Here is a 25,942-nt window from a genome sequence, read left to right on the forward strand (position 1 = left end):
TCTATCTAATTAAGCACAGTGGTAGTGCCACATCAAGATGGAGCGTGTCCTTGGTGTGAAGATGAGACTACAACTCCAAGGGCTGTGCGGTGGTCACTCCTGCCAATACTGTCACGGACAGATGCATCTGCAACAGGTAGATTGGTGAGGATAAGGTCAAGTAGGTTTATCCCTCGTGTTGGTTCTCTCTCCACCTGCTGCAGGCCCAGACTGGCAGTTATATCTTTCAGGACTCGGCCAGCTCGGTCAATAGCGGTGTTACTGAGCCACTCTTGGTGATGGACATTGAAGTCCCCCCCCACCAAGAGTACATCTGTGCCCTTGCTACCCTCGGTGCTTCTTACAAGTGGTGTTCAACATGGAGGAGTACTGATTCATCAGCTGAGAGTGGTAGGTGGTAATCAGCAGGAGGTTTCCTTGCCCGTGCTTGACCTGATGCCGTGAGACTTCATGAGGTCTGGAGTCAATGTTGAGGACTCCCAGGGCCACTCCCTCCCATCTGTATACCACTGTGCCACCACCCCTGGCTGGTGGGACAGGACATACCCAGGGATGGTGATGGAGGAGTATGGGACATTGGCAGTAAGGTATAATTCTGTGAGTATGACTATGTCAGGCTGTTGCTTGATTAATCTGTGGGACAGCTCCCAATTTTGGCACACGTCCCCAGATGTTGGTGAGGAGGACTTTGCAGGGTCGACTGGGCCGGGTGTGCCTTTGTCGTGTCCAGTGCCACAATATTACTGTGATGTACCAGGACCTTTCATAATCCTGAAGACCTTTATCAGGTTGCCTTTTAATCTTACAAAAGCAAAATATTGCAGATGCTGGTAATCTGAAATAAAAACAGAAACTGCTGGAAATACTCAGCAGGTCAGGCAGCATCTGTGGAGAGAGAAAGAGAGTTAACGTTTCAGGTCCATGCCCTTTCGTCAGAACTGGAAAAAATTAGAGATGTAGCCGATTTCAAGCAAGTGCAGATCACTGAAAGGGGGGAGGTGAGAAAAGAACAAAAGGGAAGGTCTGTGATGGGATGGAGGCATGAGTGATTAAATGACAAAAGGGATGATTGTACAAAGCAAAAGGAGATGGTAATGGCCCTGCAATTGTTTAAAATCTGTTACATCTCTTCACCTTTTCCAGTTCTTAAGAAAGGTCATCGACCTGAAACGTTAACTCTGTTTCTCTCTCCACAGATGCTGCCTGACCTGCTGAGTATTTCCAGCATTTTCTGTTTTTGCCTTTTAATCTTCTCAGCTTTAGTAGAAACGGCCCAACTTCTCGGGTCTTTCTTCCTAATTTTAACCCTGCATCCTTAGTAATGTCCACGTGAATCTACATTCAACCTGTTCCATTCCTTTTTTATTCTTGTAGGGTGCACAAAAACTGTTTACACTATTCCAACTGTAGCCTAAGGCCTTGTGCACTTGCTGTGAATTTAAAATGACTCTGCACTTTGCGATACCATTTTGATGTGGTAACTTCCTCCTTCTTCTTCTTTTCCTGTTCAGTGCTGCTGGGTGGAGCTCTACGTTGTTGAAGTCCCTGCTTTAATATCCCTGCTTTCATTTCCCAGTACAACTCGTTCAAGTACAGAGAAAAAGATTATAATCTAGTGTGTTGTTTGTCGATTATAAGAAATCTGTGGCTACAAGTGCTCTTTCAGAAACTTGCTAGCTATGAATGAGATCGTTTTTACATATTTCGAGTCTCCACCCCCGCCATCCCCACCCCCACCCCCAGCCAAATTGTGTACCAGAAGAGAAAATAGCTCACGAGCACTGTAAAACCAATTCTTGTCCCTGCTACCCTTACATGGCAATAGATAGTAAGTGTACCAAATTGGTTAGAAGAGCAGTTTTCTAGTAAAGAAAATATTTCTATGACATTTGGGAAGATGTTGATAAGTCCTTGCCTGCAATTGAGAAATTCTGTTCATAGATCAAATGTACTTCATTTGATGGTGTAGTATTTTGCACGATGGTTGGAAACAGGTACACCACATAAAATGTGTGAGAATGCTACAGGCGGTAACACTTTAGGCACATTAGTAGGGTCTGTGCCCTTTTTTCTCCTCCCTCCTACTCCCTTTGTGGAGAAAAGAAACTTTCATGTATTGTAGCTTTTGGTTGGCGCAGAATATGATGCTCACCTGTGCACTGCAGAAAACGGTACCATATCGACATACTTTATCGTTTCTGCATCAAGTATAACATTTGGCTTTTTTAAATGAAAGAATATCCAGTGCTCCCTTTACAAGATGTATTCCTGGTATACGTATAAGTTGAAAGATCAGTCGTCCACTTTTTAATGTGCTTCAATTGCTGGTGCTTTAACATTCAACTTTTACCGCACAAATTGTATTAAAGGTTTGTTTTCGGTATTTTAACTCGGAGAAAAGACAGCAGATCAGTCAGTATCTGAAGGATTAAGGTTAGCATTTTAAGTGGGGCACTTCATCAGACCCAGTATACATCTGGGCACATAATGGACAACTCCCCCTCTGAGTGGGAGTTGAATAAGCAACTTTACACTTCACCACCTCTTCCACAGCACTCCCCCTGGCCCCATCCTTGTCCCTATTCCCCCTTGCTAGTTCTAACAGGTTCAGGGATTCTGAACCATTGTGTGGCTTGATCCTATATGGCAGCCAAGAAGCAAGTTTGAGCATGTTTGCTGTTCCTTTTATATCCAGTTTTTATATTCTTTTATACAGGAAACTTTCTGGTATCCGGCACTGACAGGACCAAGCTGGTGCCGTACCATCAAAACTGCCGTAGAAACCAGCGCTAATGTTAAAACATACGGAGCTTTTGAGCTCCGTGTGAATCAACAAACCCTGTTGCTTAGCAACAGCTTCAAAACAGTCGGCCGCAGCTTAAAAGCATCTCTGTAGCTAAGCAACAGCTTCAGCTAGACCTTGCAGAGCCTGACTGGAAAAAAAAAGCAACGAGAAGTAAAAAAACTTATAGGAAACGGCTCCTGAATTTTGCCGGTAGATAGAGCTTTCCGGACATTTAACCTCCGGTTAAACAAAAGTTTCCTGTATCCAGTTTCTCTGTATTCTGGTCACTGTGCTACGACCCAGTATTCCCCCTTCCATTGCAGGGAGTGGAATTTTTGGATGTTGCGGTATCGGTTTTACTAGTTTATCCTTTCTCCAGTTTCATTGTTGGCTGTCTCACGTTGTATCTCTTTATAATGACAGTTCCTCTTCATGGTGGTGGTTTCTTTTGGAATCGCCTCCGTTTTTTCTTTCAATGTCAAATTATTTCACACAAGCAGTGTTGCTGTGGACGTCATTTTTAACCAGTTCTGCTCAGGAGTGTTAATTGATCTTCCAGTTATATGCCATGGTATTTTCTGTAACATGAGATGGACTCTGCCCATCTTTGTACTGAACTGGGCACTAACATTTTAAATGAGGATTTGGAAAATAATTGTCAGGCAATCTGTTGGATTCTGTTTGGCAGGACTAGTTAACATTTCTTTTGGATGTGCTCCATTGTTAGACTGATTACATAATTTGTATCCTGAGGCTTTATGTTGGAGACTGAGAGGAAAGATGAGACACTATTGCATTGTTTGTGTGTGTTCAGTAGTCTGTCGATATTGTGCTATAATTTTTGAGGAAATCATGTCGTTTACTGGGTTAATAATTAAGTCTGATTGACTTTGTTGTATTTCTGGGCTCCTGATAGACATCTCCAATTTAACTCCCGAACAATTCCTATTGGTAATTTGGGCATAGGTCTTTCACTGTTTATGAACTCCAACTTACAACAAAACTATTTCTCTGCTGCCTAATAATGGCCAACAGACCAAAACTGGTAAAGTGCTTAGAATTTACAAGCACTTGACTCTTTTGAGAGATGCTACCCTCGTAAACAAGAGCCTTGAAGGAGTAGGGAAGGGTAAAGCTGCAGGCCTCTTCCCCAAGTTTTGGGCCAGCCTTTATGCCTTAACTCCTTCTCACTCTCACTCAGTCATGCACTTAACCACACTAACGTTCTAGATAGTATCTTGCAGTGCATGCTGCGCTTGACGGTGTGTTCTGGGGCCAGCATTCTGTCATTGTAGGCCTAGAAGAGCAATCATGCCAGTGAATTAGAAGTCAGCAGCTTAAAACACCCCAAATGTCTCTTTTGCCAATGTTTATGTAACAGAATCGATTCTTGTCTGTGCTGGATTTTTTTTTATATTTCTGTACATATATAGAATCAGTATGTGTAAGAGCTAAAATCAGTGCCAGCCATTTCTCAAAGGGAAGCACAAGCAGTACCTTTATTTTGCTGTATGTGCTTTCTGCAGAACATTCATGCCCACCTCGCATATTTGCATGGAAAATAGAACTTTATGACCATGGTCATACACTTTAAAAAAAAAAAAATTTTAAAAGCCAAAACGTGTTTTTAAATCCTGCAATGTACTTAATACATAATAACAATCTTCAAGCTTTTACACTGCAGGTTGTTGCAAGTTGTGGAAGTAGATGTGAGAGTGAAGATATAAAGTAGTTAATAATGTAACTCTTTCAACATTCTTTTGCAGCCATCAGAGGACATTTGTGCTGGAGGTGATGGGTAGACATTGTGGGTGAGCAAACATTGTACTTGTTTGTGACATTTGATTAATAATTTTAAGATCAACATGGTGGCAGTGATTTGAACTTTAAAAAAAAAAAAAAAATCATTTGAAATTTAATGAAGTATGTCATGCTTTTAGGTATCTAGCTCTAGTAAGTGCTTTGGCCTGTGGTGCGGACTGGGTCTTCATCCCTGAAAGCCCTCCAGGCGATGGCTGGGAGGATCAGATGTGCCAGAAACTCTCTGAGGTAAACCACTATAGAGTGAGGCATGATGTTGCTGATTTTGTAAAACTAAGTTCAATAGAGCATTTCAGAAATCCCAGACCTTGTAGAAACACTGAATTTGAAAGCGGTATACTTACGAAACTGTATATTGGATAGCCAGTGTGTTGGGAATATCTTACAAGGTATGAAACCAAGGAGTGTCTCGGGTAACATAAACCACAGGAGCCGAATGTGAGCAGTTGGAATTCACTTTTTTCATTTTATGATTGAAACTTTTTTTTAACTGCCATTGGCAAATAATTTGGTTGCAGGTAACTGAGAGTTGGGGTGTGAAATTCTTCCTGTCGATTAATTTTAGTGAAAAAGTTGGCCCAAGAACAAAACGAGGAAATTCTGTTTTGTAGTTCCGCCAACCTTTTTTGCTAAAATTACCAGAGGAACCTCACCTTTTAAAAGAGATCTTAATTCTTTTGCATAATGTAATATACTGTCAGATTCTAAGCTGTACAACTGGTAATCATCTTTGTGCAGTATTCTATGATACTACTTCATACAGCATCATAAAGTTTCTCTGTCAGATACCCGTGGTATTACATTGGCAGGAGAAGCAATTCCAAAAATGATATGCGTATCTATCCTGAAGCCACTAACCTTTTGCCATAAGCATTTTACAGCTGCAGCCCAACATAAATTAGAAACACAACTTTTTGTGATCATATGTGTTAAAGCCAGTAAGAGATATTAGATAGACATCTCTGTGCAAATGTAAGTAGTTAATCTCTGGCTTCAGATGCTTTTTGTAAACTGTTGAGTTACTCTCATGATCTGGGAGGCCATCTGAATCCCTCAAATGAACGCCCTCTCTCGCAATACATTTTACCCTCCACTGATTCATCCCAAACAATTGATGTTTATAGATATTCATCTTTATTTTAGTGTGTGTGTGTGTGTGTGTGTGTGTGTGTGTGTGTACTAATGCTTTCATTTTCAGCTCCTGCCATAAGCTGTGCTCCCTTGCTGTTGACTCCTACGAGAAACCTTGCATCCTCTTCCATTTCACCTTCTACACCTTCCAAAATCTTCTCAAAATCCATTATTTCTGACCAAACCTTTTCACCTCTTCTACCTCTCCCACTATGGTTCATAACCTTTATGCCCTCGCTTTTGCTCTTCTGCAGCGCATCATTGCCTAATGGAATGCGAGTGTTAACCTGCTACAAGGTCCTTTGCTAAAGTGTTTTGCAGGTATCCATTAGGTCCAGAAGATATTTGAGGAACTGTCTGAGGTGACACCCAGTAGTTTAATTACTTATTTTGCTGTTGTTTCCCTATCCTCCCATACTGTGAGAATAGACTAATCTCCTTTTTTCACACTTCCTAATCTCCCAGTCAAGATGGGAAACCCTCATATTGGGTCCTTGTAGATGTCAACATATGCTCTACCGTTAAATACAGAATTACTTTGTTTTTGGTTATTTATTGGCTATGAGCTGCCTAGGCCCTAAGCTCTGGAACTCCCTCCCTAAACCTCTCCACTTCTCTCCTCCTTTTAAGATGTTCCTTAAAACCTACCTCTTTAACCAAGCTTTTGGTCATCTGCCTAATTTCTTGTGTGTCTGTTAATTTTTTCTCACATAACCCTTCTGTAAAGCGCCTTGTGACGTTTTACTACGTTAAAGGCGCTATATAAATACAAGTTGTTGTTGTTGTTAAGAATTTAACAGAACCAAAAGCAGCCAACCTGTTCCTCCATCTATCTTCCTCAGCCAAATTCTGATTTAAAAAAAACAATGTTTTTATAACCTTTTTGACTATTAACCCTGTAGAATACAATGTAGATGTACCATTGTCTAAATAGAACAACACTCCTTCAAAACTGGTAACTTTACTTCAGTACTTTTGTTTTGTTTTAAGTGTTGCTGCAAGAAAATTAATTTTAGTTGCTGATCGAGAAATTACACTGAATGATGCGTGTGATTTTTATGCATTTGTGTGAAATTCGTATCTTTGTTGTGTTAACAAGGACATTAACTCATTCGAAATAAATTCATTAACACCTTTGTTCAACTACCAGAACAAAGGAATAATGTTGCACATGCAATTTCAAACCATATAGTCAAATTGAAGTTTTTGATGAAACAGCCTTGGAAACTATACCCTTTTGATGGCGGCCATCTTACAAAATAACAGTGTTCATTTTTCCAGTATTTCTTTCTGCGTTCTTTAGAACCGTTCCAGGGGCACCAGGTTGAACATTATCATAGTTGCAGAAGGAGCTACTGACCAACAAGGACAATCCATTTCTTCCAATATTGTTAAGGATGTGAGTACCTGGAAAAAATGCAGGCAAAGGTGGAGCTCATCAGCTGCCAGTGGTTTCACTCCCAGTGTGTTCTTCTGCTCTGATGTCTGCAGTTATCACTTTCACATCATGAGATATTAAAAGAATTCTTTCTTTTCAAGTCATTAAATGGAGAGATTGCAGGAATTTCTGTCCTACAAGAAGACTCCTGGGAAGGAAACTATAATGGCAGAATGTGCTCTGATGCCTGAACTTTGATGTAGTGTCATGTATGCTTTATTTTTTCCTCTCAGAACCGTGCGCGAAAGAAAAGGCTGAATATCATAATTATAGCGGAAGGGGCAATAGATTGTTACAACGAATCTATTACCCACAACACAATTAAGGATGTGAGTACTGACCTCCTTGTGGTACAACTCCTGCTCTGACCAATTCTTGCAATGCCACTCTATCTTTTTTTACTGCTTGCTTTTAGAATGCATTTGTGCATAATTGCAACACTACTGCCGCATGCATTAATCCTCACCAGCACTTTAATCAAAATTTTGGCCCATACTGTTCCCTTTTGTAATTGCTGTTTTTTTGTGGTGTGCTGGGACATTTGTACTCTGTTCTGTCATTGAGAAGGCTATGAGCGGTACGGATTGAATAGGCATGTAACTTGAATCAAAATCGGGAAGCTAGTTTTTCAAAGCAAAATACAGCATGCAATAAATATGTGAAAAGCTCGCAACAAAATGCAGTTTGGTACTATCGTGTGCCCGGAAATAATTGCATCTTCTGTTCCTCTCTGTCCCCCCCTGTCCAGCACACATCTTTTGTATTGTGAAGGAGGGGGTAGAGACTGGCAGTATGCAATCAGCAGTGAATTATTTTTTCCCTGGAAGGTTGGGAAGGGGCCTGTGCACCTTCTACAGCCATTGCATTCTGATATTCCATTCCTCTGGGATTACTGGTGGTGCATACAGCCAAAACGCAATTAAAAAGAAAATAATTTCTACAGTGTGGATGCAATTTATAATGCCCCAAGGTAGCCATTTTATTCCCAGTAATCCTTTTGGAATCTTGGTAGTGAGATGTTTTGCTCCTGGATATTAAAATCGAGGCATAATGTGGTCCTGCAGGAGTTGAACTCCAGAGATGTGTACTTCTGTCTTGTGGATCTCTTGTCATTGGTGCTACTAATGATCTATTTTGGAGCTAGAAGTTATACCAAGTTTTAATTTGTGTATATGTTCATTTTAAGTAAATGATTTGAAATACAAAACATTTCTTGGGTATTTCACCCCTTAATGTGTCAGTTCTGATGACAGATGCAATAATAGATCTGTTTCATCTGTCTCCATATCTGTCAAAAAGCAACCTTGTAAAGCACATCAAACCGGTTATGTAGAAAGGATTCGTTTCCTCAGGACAGTACATGTTAAAAAGGTGGCTTTAGTCAAGTAGCAGGAATATTATTCCAACTTATCTTAAAAACAGCTAAATGTTTGAGACTTTTCAAAAAAGAGTGAATGGTTAGCAAGAAAAGTGACAAGGCTCCTATTCCTGCCAGTGAATTAGACCTTTAAACATATAGGCCTAGAAATTCACTGGCGCCCCGCAGTCTCTGAAGTACCACCCCGGAAGGAGTCGCGAGCGCCCGCCGGAAATTCAGTTTCAGCGCCCCAAACGGAAGCGCGGCGCTACTCGAGGTGCCCCGCATCCCTCTTGGAGCGCTGCAACTGAAAATCACAGCGCCACACGCTGCGGCACAGCGTGCTGCGGTACTGCAGGCCTTCCTCCCCTTCTTAAAGGGGAGGGGCCTGCTGCAGCGCGATCAGAGATCGCAAGTGCCGGTAAAAGAGCCCGGCACCGAGGAGAAGTGCTGGGCTCTTGGGACACAGCCGGCACAATGCGGGTGGGGGGGGTGGGTGGGGGCTCGAGGCCGGGAACGGCGGCGTGAAGAGGTGCTGGCAGGCGGCCAGCAAAAAAAATGCCGCCCTGCACCTCAGTGCCTCTACCGCCGCAGGTAGGCCCCCCTGAACCGGTCACAAATTGCGACTGGCGTTAAAGCAGGGGGCACTACCAAATTTGGCGATCGGGGCGGTAGTGGGGCGTCATCGGTGGCGGCGCAGCACTAACGGCTAGCGCCGCCATTAGCGCCCCGCTAAATTTAGCGGGCAGCGTGGCCAGTGGCGCTAAACCCACTAAGTGCCCTCTTTGGGTGCTAACGGGTGGCGCAGCCCACTGAATTTCTAGGCCATAATATATAAACATATAATATGGGTATATTTTTATTACATATGTGACTGTGTCTTGAGGCAACCTCTGACTTGGCAGCTGCAGTTTTCTTTTTACCGTGTCTGATGGTGTTGCTTATACCTTTACTACTTTATTAACATGCACTGAATCAACTTGCCTGCTTTGTATTTCATTCACTAACTTATGATTAGGATGTGTAATGCATACTTTCCCTTTCCTATTATAGATGCATCAGTTTGGCCCGTTAAGCTAGAAAGTAAAATTAGAACATTTTTGAATGCAAGACAACTTTGAGATTCATTGCATAGCTCAAAAGGAGAGTATTAAAGAAAAGTAGTGAGGCTGTTTTTGTGGGGAAAGGAGAATCAAACAAATTTTTTTTAGCAGTTTTACTATTATTTTCGAATATAGAACTGTTCAACATTTAAATCTTTTGTAAATAAAGGTTTTATGTTTGCCCAATTGTTTTATAGCTTTTTTTTGAGATTGTTAGAACATAGTCAGGAGCCTAAATGAAGTAGAGAGTAGTATGCAGACATCAGAAAGGGATTGCATTGTGATCTCGGAGGATAACATCAGTCCTAGACATGCGTTTAATAAGTTCAGTAGGCCTGATTGAGAGACAGTCTTCAGAGGTGAGAACAGCAAGATTAGACTGCGACTATGATGATGATGTGAGTTCTGAGTGACTGATCTGGAGGAGGAGGTGGCAGTGAACCCCAGGTAACCAGATAAGCCCATGATGAAGACATTTAAGAGTTGCCAAGACTTGACGATGAGGGTCTTGGGATTTGTCAGCCATTCATGGTACTGCGAAAAAGGAAAGCTGTATTCATAAAAACTTTTCTTGGTTAAGGCAGGTTTTCTAATCAGTATTAACCTATTTATTTTAAACAAATAAGGCAGGTGTTAAACAATACCTATTGGAAAATCTACATTATACTTGACATACTTTTGACTATCTTCAACAGCATCTTTGCATGGCCAAAATACACCATTAAGCATCATATAAGCTATCAGTTTACTATCTTAACTTGGGATTGTTGGACGTTAAAAGAGGCAATTAAGCAGATTTAGGTCCATTCTTATCCCACTTGTCTGATAACTACCCAGTATGGCTGAACTCTAGGATGCATATAGATAGGATAGTGTCAGAGTCACAGATAATTCCAGCATGTGCTAGGGCAAGGCAAGTCTGATGCTGAAGGGGCAACAGCTTATCATTGGCGGTTCAACATTGTAATCGAAACTTTGGTACCGGTGGCTACAGTAGGTAGCCTTCCAATATTACATAAAGCAAAGTCTTTCATCTAAGCCCCCCTTACAAGACTGGAGGTCAAATTTATAAAAATTGAGTAAAATAGGTAAACTAACTTTGACAGTAAACTGAAAGTCAACAGTAATTAAAATGCTTCCACCATGACAGTACTGCTTCACAAAAAGTGGCCATGCTTGACATAGTGATATCTCCACTTTAAAGTGAAATTTGACTTTTAGGCTGTAATCATTCAATCCTAATGTATAAATTCAATTAACTTCAAAAGCTTTGGCTTGGTTTTAGTTATTGGGGGAAGTACCAGATTTAAGTCAAATGGAATATGGTGCTATAATGGGCAAATCTTAAACATATGGCTATACGTTGTGCAAATATGAAATCTAAGCATACAAATTGATTCTCGTGGGTTTCCCTTCTCCTATACTAGCTCTCCTTTTAGCAGCTCTGCTCTTGGTTATGTCAGTTTCATCTCTTAAGTCTATTGCAGATAATTTTACATTTACAACGATTTCTGACAGCTCGTAGTCGAACGGCTGGGTTATGACACACGTGTGACTATCTTGGGGCATGTCCAACGAGGAGGTACACCTTCTGCATTTGATCGAATCCTGGTAAGTAAACTGAACCATCTTTCAAACACAAACTTGAGCAGTTTGAGAAGTTAGAATACTGACACTGTAACAAGTACATAGGAACAGTAAGCCATTCAGCCCCATGAGCCTGTTCTGCCATTCAATTAGATAATGGCTGATTTGCATCTTGCCGCCATCTACTGCTCCGTACTTAGTTCTGTAATCCTTAATACCTTTGCCGAACAATCTTATCAATCTCAGTTTTGAAGTGTTCAATTGACCTAGCCTCAATAGCTTTTTGGGGGAGAGAGCTCCAGATTTGAGTGGGAAGCTTGTAGATGCAAGCCCCATTTAAGACTTGAGCACATAACCAAGGCTGACACTTCAGTGCAGTGCTGCTCTTTCGATGAGTAATTAAAGCAATATCTCATCTGCCTGGTCAACTGGAAATGAGATCCTATAAAGAAGAACAGAGGTGTATTCCCTCGGCAACACTTAATTCTCAACTAACATCATCAACTGGACATTTATCTCATTTGTTTGCCCTTGCTGTTCACAAATTGGCTGACACATTTGCCTACAATTTAACACTTGGAATCATAGAATGATGCAGCACAGAGGCCATTTGGAAGAGCTATCCAATTAGTCACATAGCCCTGCAGATTTTCCCTCTTCAAAAGTAATTTATTGGTTGCAATGTACTTTGGATTTCCTGAGGATGTAAAAAGTGCTTTATAAGTTCTTTTTTGTTTAAACTTACTGCACTGATGTCAGTCGCTCTTGCTTTTGTGTTTGTTCTGTGACCTAGGCTAGCAGAATGGGAGTAGAGGCTGTGGTTGCCTTGTTAGAAGCTTCACCAGAGACTCCAGCCTGTGTTGTGTCACTGTCTGGGAACCAGGCCATCCGAGTTCCCCTAATGGAGTGCGTACAGATGGTAAGTAATGAAATGAGCCACTAGTATTGTCTGCAGACAGGCCTAAGCCATGCAAGATGATCTAGTTTGGCAGTATTGCAAGAAAAGCTCAGGTTGCGACATAGTTTTTTTTAAAGCTTAGGTTTCAAAAAAAAGTTTTTTACGCTTATTTCATCAACAGATGTTTGCTACCTTGATCTCATTGAAACATGACTACTTTTTGAATATTTTATATATGGCAGAATGAATTCCAGGAATAATTTGCAGACAGCTGCTCACACTTGCAGTATTAATGGCTTAATCATTTGTATGGATATCATTGCATACAATGACCTAGAGTGCATAATGAGAGCCTTGTTGGCACAAAAATGACAAAACGCAGAATAAATATTAATTTCTATCATGGTGTATTATAATGTTAAGGGGTAATTTCACAACTTTAATTATTGGGAACAGATGACATCCAAGACCCTGCAAACCTCCATGTTTGTTGCTACGAGTTTGTATCCATTATTCTCTCTTTTATAGGGTTACCACTTTTTAAAAAAGTTTCCCAAAACCTTTTTGATAAAAGGGAAAGTAAAAATGTTGAAAATATGAAATAACAACAAAAAATGCTGAAAATAAACAGCAGATCATCAGCATCTAAAAGAGGAAAGGCAGGTAAACACATCATCACAGCTTGAAAAAAGGCTGATCAAATGAGGGTGGGGGAGGGGAGTAAATATTCACTGATACAAAGAGACAACTAACAGATTTAGTAGTCTGTGGCCATCTTATTGTAAGACCTTCCATCGAGCATGTCACATTCAAAGGTGTCACACCTGAAAGTGTGACTTCAGAAGTAATGCATGCAATCCCGGTGCGGGGTCAGGAAGGGATGGTGCTTGGCTGAAATGAGCACTTATCTGTTAACCTGCCAATCTAATATTTAACCAAATGGGAATGAAGTAAAACCAGTTGCTAGGTAGCATCAAGATATTAACGAGAAGAAATATTAGCGATTAAGTGTTTTTTTCCTAAAGCTACCAATTCTGAACTGGGAAACAGCAGAAAGCAACCAGTCAAATCATTTAAAGACTTTCTTCACATCTATGTCCATCATTCCACTTTACAACTAGAAATAACATGAGTTACCTACCACACAAATCAGATAATTCTGTAGAAAAAAAATCATGAACATTACCCATAAATTGGTTACTCAATGTTAGATATGCTTATTGCTGTTAGTCTCAGTCAGCCAGCATTCCCAGATTGTTCTGGGAATTGAAGACACGACAGTGTAAAGAACATCCCCGGGCAACACTTCATCATTCGGTATTGTGCGGTCGGTACTGGACTAGCAACTTGAATTCAAATATTACTATGGCAAGTTGGAAAATTGAGTTCACCTGGTGAGTTTTGGGCTAGCACTAGATAAAATTATCATCATGAAAGCTGCTGGATTGTCAAGGGCATAACTCTAACTGTGTAATTCAGTTCTTGTGTCCATGTTTGGACCAAGGCTGTAATGAGGTTCTTCCCCCATTCCACTCTTGTTTAACTTTAAAAAGAAATCTTGATATCATAGGGAACTGGTAGATGATTTCTTAAATGTATTTCTTTCAAGAAAGCTTATATTTAGTACAGAAAAAGGCTTTCTGCTATATTTTGCATAGTGAACAATTGAATTAAGAAAAAAATGGACAGTTTCTTCAAATTTTTAAAGCACATTTCCATTTGTAAAGGAAAAATTCTAGCGGTTGTAATGTTAATTTAGATTTTGTAACTTTTTAATTTTATTTCCTTAAAATACTATTTTAGACTATGGAAGTAAAGAAAGCTATGGATGAAAGGAAGTTTGATGAAGCAGTGAAACTGCGAGGCAGGTAAGAAGACTGTGCATCTTTTAATTTGTGCTTGCAGTGAGGTATTATCCAGTTACCTTCAGTTATATAATCAGTCGATGCATGCAGTCAAAAGTGCAGCCAATCCACAACACCATATACATTCTAAGTTTATTGGTGTGCATGATCTTACACTAGAAGACCATGATCTGCACAGGCTAAAGTGCATTAATATATAGAATACATTCTTCTGGAAGATTTAGTCCGCTAGGTTTAACCACAAGATGCTGTTCGGTATGAGTGCCAAGAAAGATTAAATTTAGACAATGGAACTAATTTTCAATGACTAATTTCAAGATCAAAAATATACAGGTAGGAACAACTAAAGTAGAATGTTACCATTGCTTGGGTGTATGACAGTTTCTCTTTTTTTCCTTCTCTCCTTTGTCTCCTTTTATTCTCTTTCTTTGGTTGTGTGGGTGATGCAAATTGTTGGGTTACTTGCTGTGCCACCAGCTGAGACACCAGGCGAGGTTTCATGCTGCTTCTGCTCCATGGGAGGTTTCTGTACTCCCTGAGCTGGCCTTGGGACACCTGCGTTACAGTGTGATAGGTCACATAAATCAACACTCAATGAAGATTTTTGCGAGTTTTCTATTTGCTAACCAGTTTTGCTTTAACTCTGGTAGTGAGGACTATTTCATATGCCAGTTGATTTTTTGTGTTATATTGAGTGTATGTGTGGATGCAACTTAGATGGATTGATGATGTTAACCTCCTACAGTTAGCACTGAACTGATTTATGCCTCATATGGCTCCATTTGGTTTTAATTTTCTGCTAGGTTAAGTTATGACATCCAATGAGAAGCTGGTTGAAATCATTTAAATTTCCAACATTTACCTAGAGAAATGAGCCTCTTAATCTGTGCCATGTTGCACCTTCTCGACCTCTGCCACATTGCACCTTCGCGACCTAAGCCACATTGCACCTTCTTGGAGGCAGTTAAAGAGAAAAATGGGAGCTGAGACTGAGGCCGGAATTTTGGAGGCGGGACATCAGGCAAAATCGCAAAGGTTGACCAGGTCGGAAACCCGCTGTCAACACGCCTCCAAACAATCTTCCCAGGTGTCGGGTCCCCAATTTGCGCATGGACCCGACACCTAGCAGTGGGAAGAGGATTATAGCCACTTAACTGCTTGTTAACAGGTTGTTAACAGGCAGTTGAGAGGCTTTATGCAATTTTGACAGGTCTACTGCGGGCTTCCCGGCATCCGGACACCAGGCCAGGTAAATGTGGTATGCTGTGGGTCTACTGTAATGTTTCTGCATTGATGACAGCTGCAGAAGTGGTGTGAAGGATCCAATGGTGCACTGGTGAGTTTCAGAGGTAAGAAAATGTTGGGGAAATCACTTTTAATGCATTTACACCTTTCTGTAGGTGACAAGTTTTGGATTGTATGTGTAGTCCCACCTCATTGGGAGAACCTCTCTCACCAGTGACAGATCGCTTCTGTAACCTCACCTTTAGCTGCCATCTGTTCTAGCCTAAGGAGGGAGTCACTGGAGAGCCTGGGTGCAAGGGCTCACCTTTATACAGTGATTGCCAGTGTTTGCAGCACCTCAATGCAATCAAACACTGAGAAATCAGCTGTCAAAGAAAATTGTGCGTGGCCCCTTTAAGAAAACCGGCAGATGAAGTGTCATCGACTGACACCATCTGACACTGGCTTCCTCTTAATTGGCCGGCAAGCCTGCAGGGCGGGCTTAACGAGGCCAATTGATGCAAAAGTGCGTCTGATGTCATTGGGGGCGGGACTGGAACTTGGCAGGCAGCTGTCCTGCTCCCAAGCCTCATCGGACCGAAAAATCGCGGCGTGAATGCTCTCCCTGGCATGGAACTCTTTTGCTCCTATACCTTGATGTAAAAAAAAATAAGAGTGTGTTCTTAAGAAATCAATCCAGTTCATCACTGACAGAGGGCCACTGGATAAAGGATCATTTGTACAAACCTGCAGAGGACCGTTGCCAAAAAAAAGTAGAATCTGAGACTGAAATTTGTAACAAAATGGGGAATCCATGCTGATCCAACAAAGAAATGCCCTGTGAAAATTATTTCACAAACTTTCAATCTAACCAGGAAGGATGATGCTAATTTCTTATGAGTCGGCTGCTGAATCTGGTAAGTAAAATACGTTGGCTAGCTGTATTTTTGTAACTATAAATTAATAAGTTTTCTAAACGTTTTAATATGCTTGTCAATCTTTAGTTGTAAAATCTCCACAACAAATGACCTTTTTTTGTACTTTAATTGAATAAAGTAGTGACTGTCATCTTTAATATTGTGGATATCTTGAAATATCATACGTAGCTCAAATGTGAACATTGTAACAATTTTATATCCTTGTAGTTGAGTCCGCCACATGCTGCTCAGTTGTTGCATGAGGGAGCAACCATTTCTACAAACAAGCAAGATATAAATACAGAAATGGCGATGCATCTGACGAGGGAGGAGGGACACTGCAACAAGTCACAAGATCCAGGATTCATATAGGTGGCGACCGTACTGCTGAAGAACACGCTATTTTGTCTGTGCGACGAGCTTGCAGAGGCCTCCTTTTGGATTGAACAAGTACCAGCTAGAAGGTCTACCATGGAAGATCTCTAGGGACATATTTGCCACAATTGACACCCACCACCTCACACACAGAAGTAACTTATCTGCCGTGAGGGGAAATACAAATTGCCCAGTTACAGTTTGCCTAGAGTCTAGTAATATGCAGATGCATCAATGCTGCAATTGAATTGTGTCATAAGCAATTGGTTTGGTATTCAGTTGACAAGAGTACAGTAGCCTAATGGTTATGGTACTGGACTAGCAACCCAGAGGTCAGGAATTCATATTCCACTAATGTGGTAAACCACTGTTTGTATTCCACTGTGTACATGCCTGGACATGCCTCGGCTGACTCCTCCCACAAGTCCTAGTATAAAGGTGACTGCTCCCCAGCCCTTTGTATTCTGGACCGGTCGACCACTCGAGGCAGACCTTCATTCTTTTGTTAATAAAAGCCTTTAGTTACTCTCTTAACTCTCAGTCTTTTATGAGTAATTGATAGCGCATCAATGGTATTCAGTTGACAAGAGTACAGTAGCCTAATGGTTATGGTACTGGACTAGCAACCCAGAGGTCGGGAATTCATATTCCACTATCTCAGAAAACGACCTGCTGAATTGTCATAAAATCCCAACTGGTTCAATAATGTCCTTCAGGGAATGGAACCTGCCATCCCTACCTGGTCTGATCTACATTATGTGGTTGACGATTATTGCCCACAGGGCACCCAGGGATGAGCAATAAATACTGCCTTTGACAGTGTTGCCCAAATCGCTAAAACAATTTGGAAAAATTGATTGCTTAATCAATTTCACCATATTGTGATAATCCAGCAGGTTTCCTCCACAAAACTTATGACATTGTCTTTCAGAGGTCCTTTGAGTCCTTCAAAGGCCAGTTAATGAGGCGTGGTTCCAGCAGCGATTTCATTTATGTGGTCTTCAGACTTTCAGGCTCACCTATATATTTCTTTGAACTTAAAACAATGTGTGATTAAGCAAGCTACAAGTTATATTTATATGTGGAAATAATACAAAAAATTAATATACCTGGTTATTTAATTAAACTTCATTTTAATAAAAACAGTTGTGTCCAGTGTTGTCTTTTCTCCTCCATGCCAGCCTTTAATTCCTGATTGCATGATTTGATAACAATACCTCTTTCCATGGTCAAGGGCTTAGAACTTCTGGAAATTTGGTGCACACTCTTTATCCTGTTGGCTCCCTGTGTCTTGTGTTTCATCAATATATTCATGGAGAAGGTGGCTTGCATTTTATCACATCAATTTTATTATGCACAATTATTGTCAATAAAAATGTTTCTTTGGCCGCGATTTTGCTGGCGCTTGGAGGCGGGTCTGCTGTCAAAATCCAAATGATTGACAGCGGGTTGGGAACCCACTGCAAACCCGCCTCCATGTAAGTTTCCAAAGTGTCGGGTCTGCAAATTCAGACCAGACCCGAAACCAAGCGGCGGGGGAGGCATTTAAGATAGTTAACTGGTTGTTAAGTACTATTTTGCCAGCCTTTTTCTATTTTCCCATATTTTTAACGGGGTTCCCGTCGTTCGGAGAGCACATCAGGTCGGGTTCTCTATGTCTCCCCATTGCTGTGAATAGGTGACAGCTGCAAAAGTGGCATGAAAACTACCATTTCACAGCTGGTCACATTCCAATGCCAGAAGCTTGAGCCTTCAGGACTTGGAAGACACTTTTGAGCTGTATGCAGTTTGGAAGGGTTTGGAGTAAACTCTCTATCTATAACCCAGCAAGAACTGTGCATTCCTCAAAACCTGGCTTCTTGTGCATCTCTCACTCACCTTACCCGACCATTGGTGGCCGTGCCTTCAGCCATCTAGGCCCTAAGCTGTGGAACTCCTTCTCGAAACCTATCCACCTTTGTACCTCTCTTCCTTTCAGACCCTCCTTAAAACCTCGACCTCCTTGACCAGTGTTTTAGCCACTTGCTCTAACCTCTCCTTTGGCTCAGTGTCAATTTTTGTCTGATAACACTCCTGTGAAGTGTTAACATAGAATCTTGCATATTGTACACATACTTAAGACTGGACAGTATTAAAGTCTGCTCTAAAATGAACTGTAGAAAAATGAAATAATATCTGAAAATGGAACCTTAGTTAAATTAAATGGATCTGCCAGCTAATATTTGGCCAAGTTTGGGGTTTTATTGTACTAATGCAACTGTTTATTACTGCATTCAACCTATATTGGAAAATGTGACTTCTATTTTCCAATTAGCTCAAGCATTGTCCATAATCAAGAAAAGAGCCTTTTTTTTCACATTCAGTTAATATAATGTTTTTATTCATTCACAACACAATGCATATAATCACCATATAGTTGACACCAATAATGTTGACCAACCATTCAAATCTAGAGCCAGAATTTTAAGTTTTTGACCTGCCCAGAGCAGGCGGGGTGGGGGTGGAGGGGTGCCTGGTAGAGCACAGGAAAACCAGAAGTCCTGCTTTCCCCACTCGCTGTGGAGTTTTCCGCCCGGAAGTCAGCCTGATTGACCTGCTGGCTTCCAGTCGGGTAGGGAATGCTGGACAGGATGCCGCAACCACAGGTAGTTGTGAGCCCCACCCCTGTGGTGGGGGTGGGGGTCCGATCCCGGAGGCTTTATTCAGGGAGTAGAGGGGCTAATGGGTGGGGAGCTTGGGGGCCAAGAGGAAACACTCCTGGGAGCTGGTTGGCTACCCGCCCCCCATCCCGCCTCTGTTAAACCTAGAAATGGGCGGGTTGGGGTCGGGATTCACATTTTTAATACTTTAACCTCCCACCTGAACCCAACCATCTGTTTTTTGGCATTAAAATTCTCCCCCCCCCCCCCCCCCATTAAAAAATATCTAGTCTGTGCTTAATGTTTTTGTTGTTTCCGTTTGCAGGAGTTTTGAGAACAATTTAAACACTTACAAGTCGTTGGCACACATGAAGCCAGAAGGACATCCTCCTGTAAGTCCACATTGTATGGAGTCACAGTGGCATAAGAGTACCACTTCTAAAAGGCAGTAAGAACTTGGAGAATAATAATTCAGAGTAGTACACACTTATTGGGGTAGACTTTGACTTTGTGCGATAGTGTAAAACAGGCGATAGCGAGTTGGCAGACCCTTTTTAAATCTGTCCCAATTTTCATTTCCAGTGACTTCAGTGGAGATAAAAATCAAGAGCCCGGCTGCTGACTTGCTATTACCCGTTTTACACTATTGCATCACACAGTCAAGATCAACCCCATTGTCATTTCCACCTGCAATGATCTGTGGTGGTAACCAAATTGGTATTTTTCTGGTGCATTGTTGATGGGATCTCCCAGCTGCAGTATGTAACTATGACATGGTTTTAGAGGTTTATGTTTAATAGAAATTAGGGGCAAGGCACAGTTGACAGTATTTTGGTGTTTCATTTTTTATTAACTGCTGCTGTGCTCTTACCATCTTGAGCTCCCATTATAAAAACATTGCTTTCAATGTTATGTAGTCTTCTATTGATCGCTCCTCGTCCTGCCTTTTACAGCAAATGCAGTGAGCCATTGAGTAGTATGCATATTTACAATAGGAAGCTTTGCTGCAGTGCCATACTAGGAAACTTTAAGCTGATCTTTTTAATCTTAATAAATATTAAAGAAATTAGTATTTTTAAGAATATAGTTTGTGATTTAATTTTTAAAAATCCCCTGCATTGAATTGAAAGCTTAATGGCCCAGAAATTCGGGTCTGGGGCTTCCCGCGGGTGCAAGCCCCCGACCTACACTTACATATCACGCTGACATTTGAAGACTGGGCCTGCGTGGATTTCCAGTCTGTGGCCTGGTTCAGCTCCCGGCGCGCTGTGCGTGCGTGATCCAGCGGCGTACTTAGTGCGATGAGTTGGTTGGGATCACGTGAGCACTGGGCAACCAATGGGAGTTTACAAAAGCCCATTCATGAGTTAGACATAAGACCTGTCAAACTCATAAAGTCCGGGCGCCCAATACACTACTTAAACTTTAAATAAAAGTTAAAAAAAATTCCAGTAATTAAATTAACTATTAATAACTTTAAAAAACTATTTTAAACAATTATTCAAATTTCTGCCAATTTTTTTTTCAAGAAATCGGGTCCAAAAATACACTTACCTTACTGTAAATTCTTTAAAAATAATAAACCTGTGGAAAAAAATTTCTAACTTTAATTATTAGACCACTTACCTTCTAAAACTAAGTCCTTACGTCTGCTTTTTACATTCGTAAAAAGTGGAGGCCTTCACGCACGGACAAACCTGTCAAAAAAAACGAAGTTCACCGTGTACGCGCTGCCTCCAACGTCGCAAGGGAACCGCCTCTTAACCCCTTGGTTCAGAGGAGAGGAAATGCCGGTTTTCCGCGCATGCGCTGTGCATGCTGAAATCCGGCACTTCCAACGGGCCCACGCGTGAGTACCCCGTCCGTACTCGCGCGTTGGGACCGGAATTACTGGGCCAATGTTTTCAAGGGGAGACTGGATAGGCACTTGAGGGAAATAAACTTGCAGGGCTACGGGGATAGAGCGGGGGAATGGGACTGACTGGATTGCTCTAGAGAGCCGGCATGGACTCGATGGGCCAAATGGCCTCCTTCTGTGCCGTTATGACTCTGTGACTCTGACTTATTGCAAAATATTCAGGTGAAAATTCTTCATGGGCTGCAGTAATACTTTTGAACTGTGTTCCACAATGCTATGGTTCATAATTGTTCTTTCATTTTCATCAGTTTACTATATATGATGCTCTATAATACTTGGCATTGTGATTAGTATGATTTTGATAACCATGTGAGATAGCATATCTTTTTTCAGAACCTCGTTATCCCCAAAGGTTAAAATCCCAAAGGATGGGCATTTTCTTTTCGTTTCAACTGACCTTGACAGGGCTGTGGATCTTAGCATTTGCACGTCAAATTTTAATTCCAAGTCACAGAATCTAATCACATTCTAGGAGATGATACTCCATGCAAGTGAAATGAAGTGCTTTTTATTTCCTGACTTCCCATAAATTTTAATAGCATGGTTTTTCCAGTTCGGTATTTTGAAGCTAGTATCGTCTTCAGTGACATTAACTTATTTTTAAAAGTTCAAACACCTGAACAGACACCTTGATAGTGAACTTTAGACACATTTCCTTGCTGCTGCCAATTGATCTGGTATGCTTGGCTGCTGACCCATGATAAATAGAAGCTGGTGGCATAACTGGCAACATATGCCAAAATTCCCTGAGAATTTCATTAGAGTATGCCAAACGTAAATACTGGCATAAGCCAAGCAGAAATCTATGTAAACAACCAGGGTCAGAGGAAAGTGCGAAACTTAAACCACATTCCTTCTTCGCCCCTCTTTATGTATGAAGATTAAAGTTTGAAGCCATCAAACCAGCATTTATGCACATTATGTACAGCATGTTTAAGAAAATACAACCAAGGAAGTGTTTCAATTTTTAATGTAACTTACCCCGATGCCATAAAAATGCATTCAAAGAAACAAAGTACATTGTAAGTCTCAGTGAGGAGAATTTTTTTTTAATTGCCATAAACCACCAGTAATGAGACTTTGGATCCTGCTACACATAATATTTGAGGTGTAAATTTACAGCCCGTTCAGAACTAGCATAAATGCGCGAAACTTGCATTCTCCATTCTTTTGCACATGGACGGACCTGTGTTAATGAGCGTCGGAGGGTTTTAGTGGAAGTTTTGCTGAATTGACTATCGATGAAACTCGGTTGTAGCGCAAAGACTGGCATATGTCATTTAGCCTGAATTTGTTTGATATTTTGCACTGAAAATTGGCAATATGCCGTACTTACCTGAAAAATATATGTGGATTCGGGGCCAAAATCTCATGGTGAGCAACATGTCTACCAGTATTGATGAGCAGGACTAAAGTATAGTCAGGTCAGGTGCAGATTAATTATTGTTAGCATTTTTTGAGTTGTTTGCTGAACACTCGGAAATGCTTGTTGATAACTGTTTTAATGAAAGCAATCCTACAATTAACTTGCTTTCTTTTAAACACATGCAATACTACATGCAGTTAATGTATAAGATTGAGCCATTAAACACTGGTCTAAAACTTCCATTTTTAGCACCATGTTGGCAATGTACAAGTGTAATGCATAATGGTTGGCTGAAACTGAAAAATGCTTGGCTAGTATGGGTGCTCTAAAAGTGCTTGAAAACACTGGAAGTCACCAAGTGTGCTTTGATACCTGAACTTCCAACCTAATCCCCTTTCTTTCCATCTCCTTTTACCCACAGAGCAACTTCACTGTGGCAATCCTTAACGTGGGGGCCCCAGCAGCTGGCATGAATGCAGCTGTTCGCTCAGCAGTGAGAACTGGCATCGCTGAAGGCCACCGAGTGTTAGCAGTGACTGATGGTTTTGATGGCTTTATGAAGGGGCAGGTGAGTTACCTAATTGTCTAGACTTATATTTATATATAGCGTGTTTCATGGATTTGAAATAGGTATTTCCATTATTTTTAAAGAAAGGATATGAAATAAAAGACTTGTCTTGCCTGCATTCCAAAGATAAACAAATGAATTTCACTGGTTTGTGCACTCTCCCATTTTTGGGCTGGTTTGTGGACTTCTGACTATGCACAAGAAGGCTCGGAACTATCTTGGGTACACTCCAGCTAAACACCCTTTAAGCTCCAGTGGCTATATTTTCAAAATATCAATATGTTCGAAGAAGCGGCTTGTTCTTATCATAATAAAATGATTGTAATATCCTGTTTAGGGTATTAAAACAACTTTCATACATTTATAAGGATGTATGAAGTGTCCACCCCCCTCCACTTAATTTTGAGGACATGTGTATAAGTGTCACTTTTATAGTTAAAGAAAAACAAACCTAGACATTGCTTGATACCATGTGGGTCCTAGAACAATACATTGAAATATGGGTAAGCTGACTGCGTAATCACTTCATTTTGGTCATTGTCTCCCTACTTTCAAAAGCCACATTAAAACTCATGGGGGAAAAGTTCGGTTGCTTTGCGCCTCCCGTTAGCACCCCGAGGGGGCGCTAACAGGGCACAAAGCAACAAGGGCACGGCACCGCTAACTCCTCCCGCGAAATTCAGCAGGAGGTTAGCGGTAGCCAGTAGTGCCCCGCGGCTCTGCGCCTCCAGCAATGTCGTCATTGCCGTGCGCAGCGCCACGCTCGCGCCCCAGCCGCAAACTTGGCTCGCGCCCCCTGACCTACTGCCGGACACTATGTCCGACAGGGTCAGGGGGGCATTCTTGCGGCCGGGGCGGCGATAATTAAAGGGCGGGTGCCAGGCTACCATTTTTTTGGGCCGCCTGCCAGCACTTGCCCCCTTTGGCCTCCTCTTGCGGGGTGTCGGCCGCGATCCGTCAGCCAGCACTCCTCTTGAGTGCCGGGCTCATTTATTGGCACCCCTGCTTCCTGGTGGCCCAGCAGGGCACCGGTGTGCGCTGTGCTAGGCCCCTCCCCCTAGGTACCAAAGGGGGCGTGAGCCAATTTTCCCCCTTATGTTTCTTTAAGCCTTTGAGTCCTCCTTCAAACCACTTGTTCTTTTACGTGAGGAGCATTGTAATATCCTGTAAAATCAATTGTAGCAAGTGTGCATAGTAGCAATCAAATTCAAATTAATTGTTGATGCAGTTATCATTGAGTGCATATTCAAATGCTTTATCAGTGACTATAATGCTTCTTGAAGATCCGAGATTCACATTAACATAATTTTCTGGGCTATGGGTGAAACCACCTCATTACTCCGATGAGTTGCAATTGATAAATTGGTTTTGATTCTACTGTAGCATCAGATTGATATCTAAACAGCAGAAGTTTAGATCCATGAAAGATACTGAAAATGCAAAGCACTGAACAGTCTACATCATTAGTTGCATTATTGATAATGACTGGTAATACTTGTATACCAGCCATGTCATAAGGAGATGATTTAAAGGAATATTTTAGACTGAATGTTAAGACTGACATGTAGTGACTGCATCTTAGTTTGCTTTCCCTTAGTTAGAACACTTAAAATTGGCCATTTTAGGGTGGAATATTGGCGCAGCACAATGGACAAACAAGGTACTTTGTCTTGGAGTGGTAGAGAATGAATTTGCACACACAGTGCTGATCTCAACTCTCTTAGGCAGTCCCTCAGAACCGAGGATGACTTGCTTCCACACTAAAAATGAGTTCTCAGGTGACTGATGAGTCCAATGCAGGACCTACAGTCTCTGTCACAGGTGGAACAGACGGTGGTTGAAGGGGCGGGTGGGTGGGGTGCTTGGGTTGATGTGCGCTGCTTGCGTTGGCTTCCGCTTGTTCCCAGCGAAGAGACTTGAGGTGTTTGGCGCCTTCCTGGATGCTTCTCCTCCACTTTATGCGGTCTTGGGCCAGGGATTCCCAGGTGTCGGTGTGGATGTTGCACTTTTTCAAGAAGGCTTTGGGGGTGTTCTTGAAGCGCTTCCTCTGCCCACCTGGGGCTCTCTTGCCGTATCGGAGCTCCGAGTAGAGTGCTTGTTTTGGGAGTCTTGTATTGGGCATGCAGACAATGTGACCTGTCCATCAGATCTGATCGAGTGTGGTCAGAGCTTCAATGCTGGGGATGTTGGCCTGAGCGAGAACACTGACATTGGTGTGCCTATCCTGCCAGTGGATTTGCAGGATCTAGCGGAGGCAGCGATGGTGGTAACTCTCTAGTGCTTTGAGGTGCCTGCTGTATATGGTCCATGTCTCTGAGGCATACAGGAGGGCGGGTATCACTGCTGCTCTGTAGACCATGAGCTTAGTGCCGGGTTTGAGGCCTGGTCTTCAAACGCTCTCTTCTTCAGGCATCCGAAGGCTGCACTGGCACACTGAAGGCAGTGTTGGACTTGGTCATCGATGTCTGCCCTTGCTGACAGTAGGCTCCTGTTTGCAGGAGGAACAATCATCTGATGCTGCTGCTGCTGTGCATCTTCTGGAAGTTAGTTTGAAAGTAGCATCAGGTTTGTGTAGGAACTGATGGGCCCATGATCTCAGGTCATTTTTGGGGTGGAGAAAAAGAGAAACCTAGAAGAAAGTTAAGATGAATAATGCCTTGAATTGAAAACAGTTAGATCTACATTGCCTTAGATTGGCTGAAAGTGATGGCAAGCATTTACTCCATACTAATTGGATGTGAATTAATTTGCATGCAGGTGCATATGGCCAAATTAGAAGCATCTATACAGAGACAACATTTCACTCAAGGTGTTAAGTGATGACATATATATATATAAAATCAATTTTATGTAAATTAATCTATTATAGTATTACTAGACATCCTTTAATCCCAACCAAATAATACTATAATTAGACATCCTTTAATCCCAACTAATATATTCTTATATG

The 25,942-nt window shown here is 41.6% G+C and overlaps 1 protein-coding gene across 3 annotated transcripts in view; it reads left to right on the top strand.

Annotated features, from left to right (window-relative positions):
• Nucleotides 1-25,942, top strand: part of pfkpa (phosphofructokinase, platelet a) — a 146,056-nt gene that overhangs the window by 72,933 nt on the left and 47,181 nt on the right. For 2 of the 3 annotated variants that reach the window (XM_085987601.1, XM_085987600.1), the window contains 8 exons: nt 4,552-4,596; nt 4,726-4,834; nt 7,409-7,504; nt 11,154-11,246; nt 12,016-12,141; nt 13,924-13,988; nt 19,466-19,532; nt 22,846-22,992. In XM_085987601.1, the coding sequence (XP_085843727.1) occupies nt 4,552-4,596; nt 4,726-4,834; nt 7,409-7,504; nt 11,154-11,246; nt 12,016-12,141; nt 13,924-13,988; nt 19,466-19,532; nt 22,846-22,992 (748 nt within the window). Of the gene's footprint in view, nt 1-4,551; nt 4,597-4,725; nt 4,835-7,040; nt 7,137-7,408; nt 7,505-11,153; nt 11,247-12,015; nt 12,142-13,923; nt 13,989-19,465; nt 19,533-22,845; nt 22,993-25,942 lie in introns of all 3 variants that reach the window. The other variant, XM_085987602.1, reaches the window with a different exon arrangement.

Source organism: Somniosus microcephalus, chromosome 5 (genome assembly GCF_052327205.1).
Source record: "Somniosus microcephalus isolate GS21.2 chromosome 5, FLI_Smic_1.0, whole genome shotgun sequence".
NCBI lineage: Eukaryota > Metazoa > Chordata > Chondrichthyes > Squaliformes > Somniosidae > Somniosus > Somniosus microcephalus.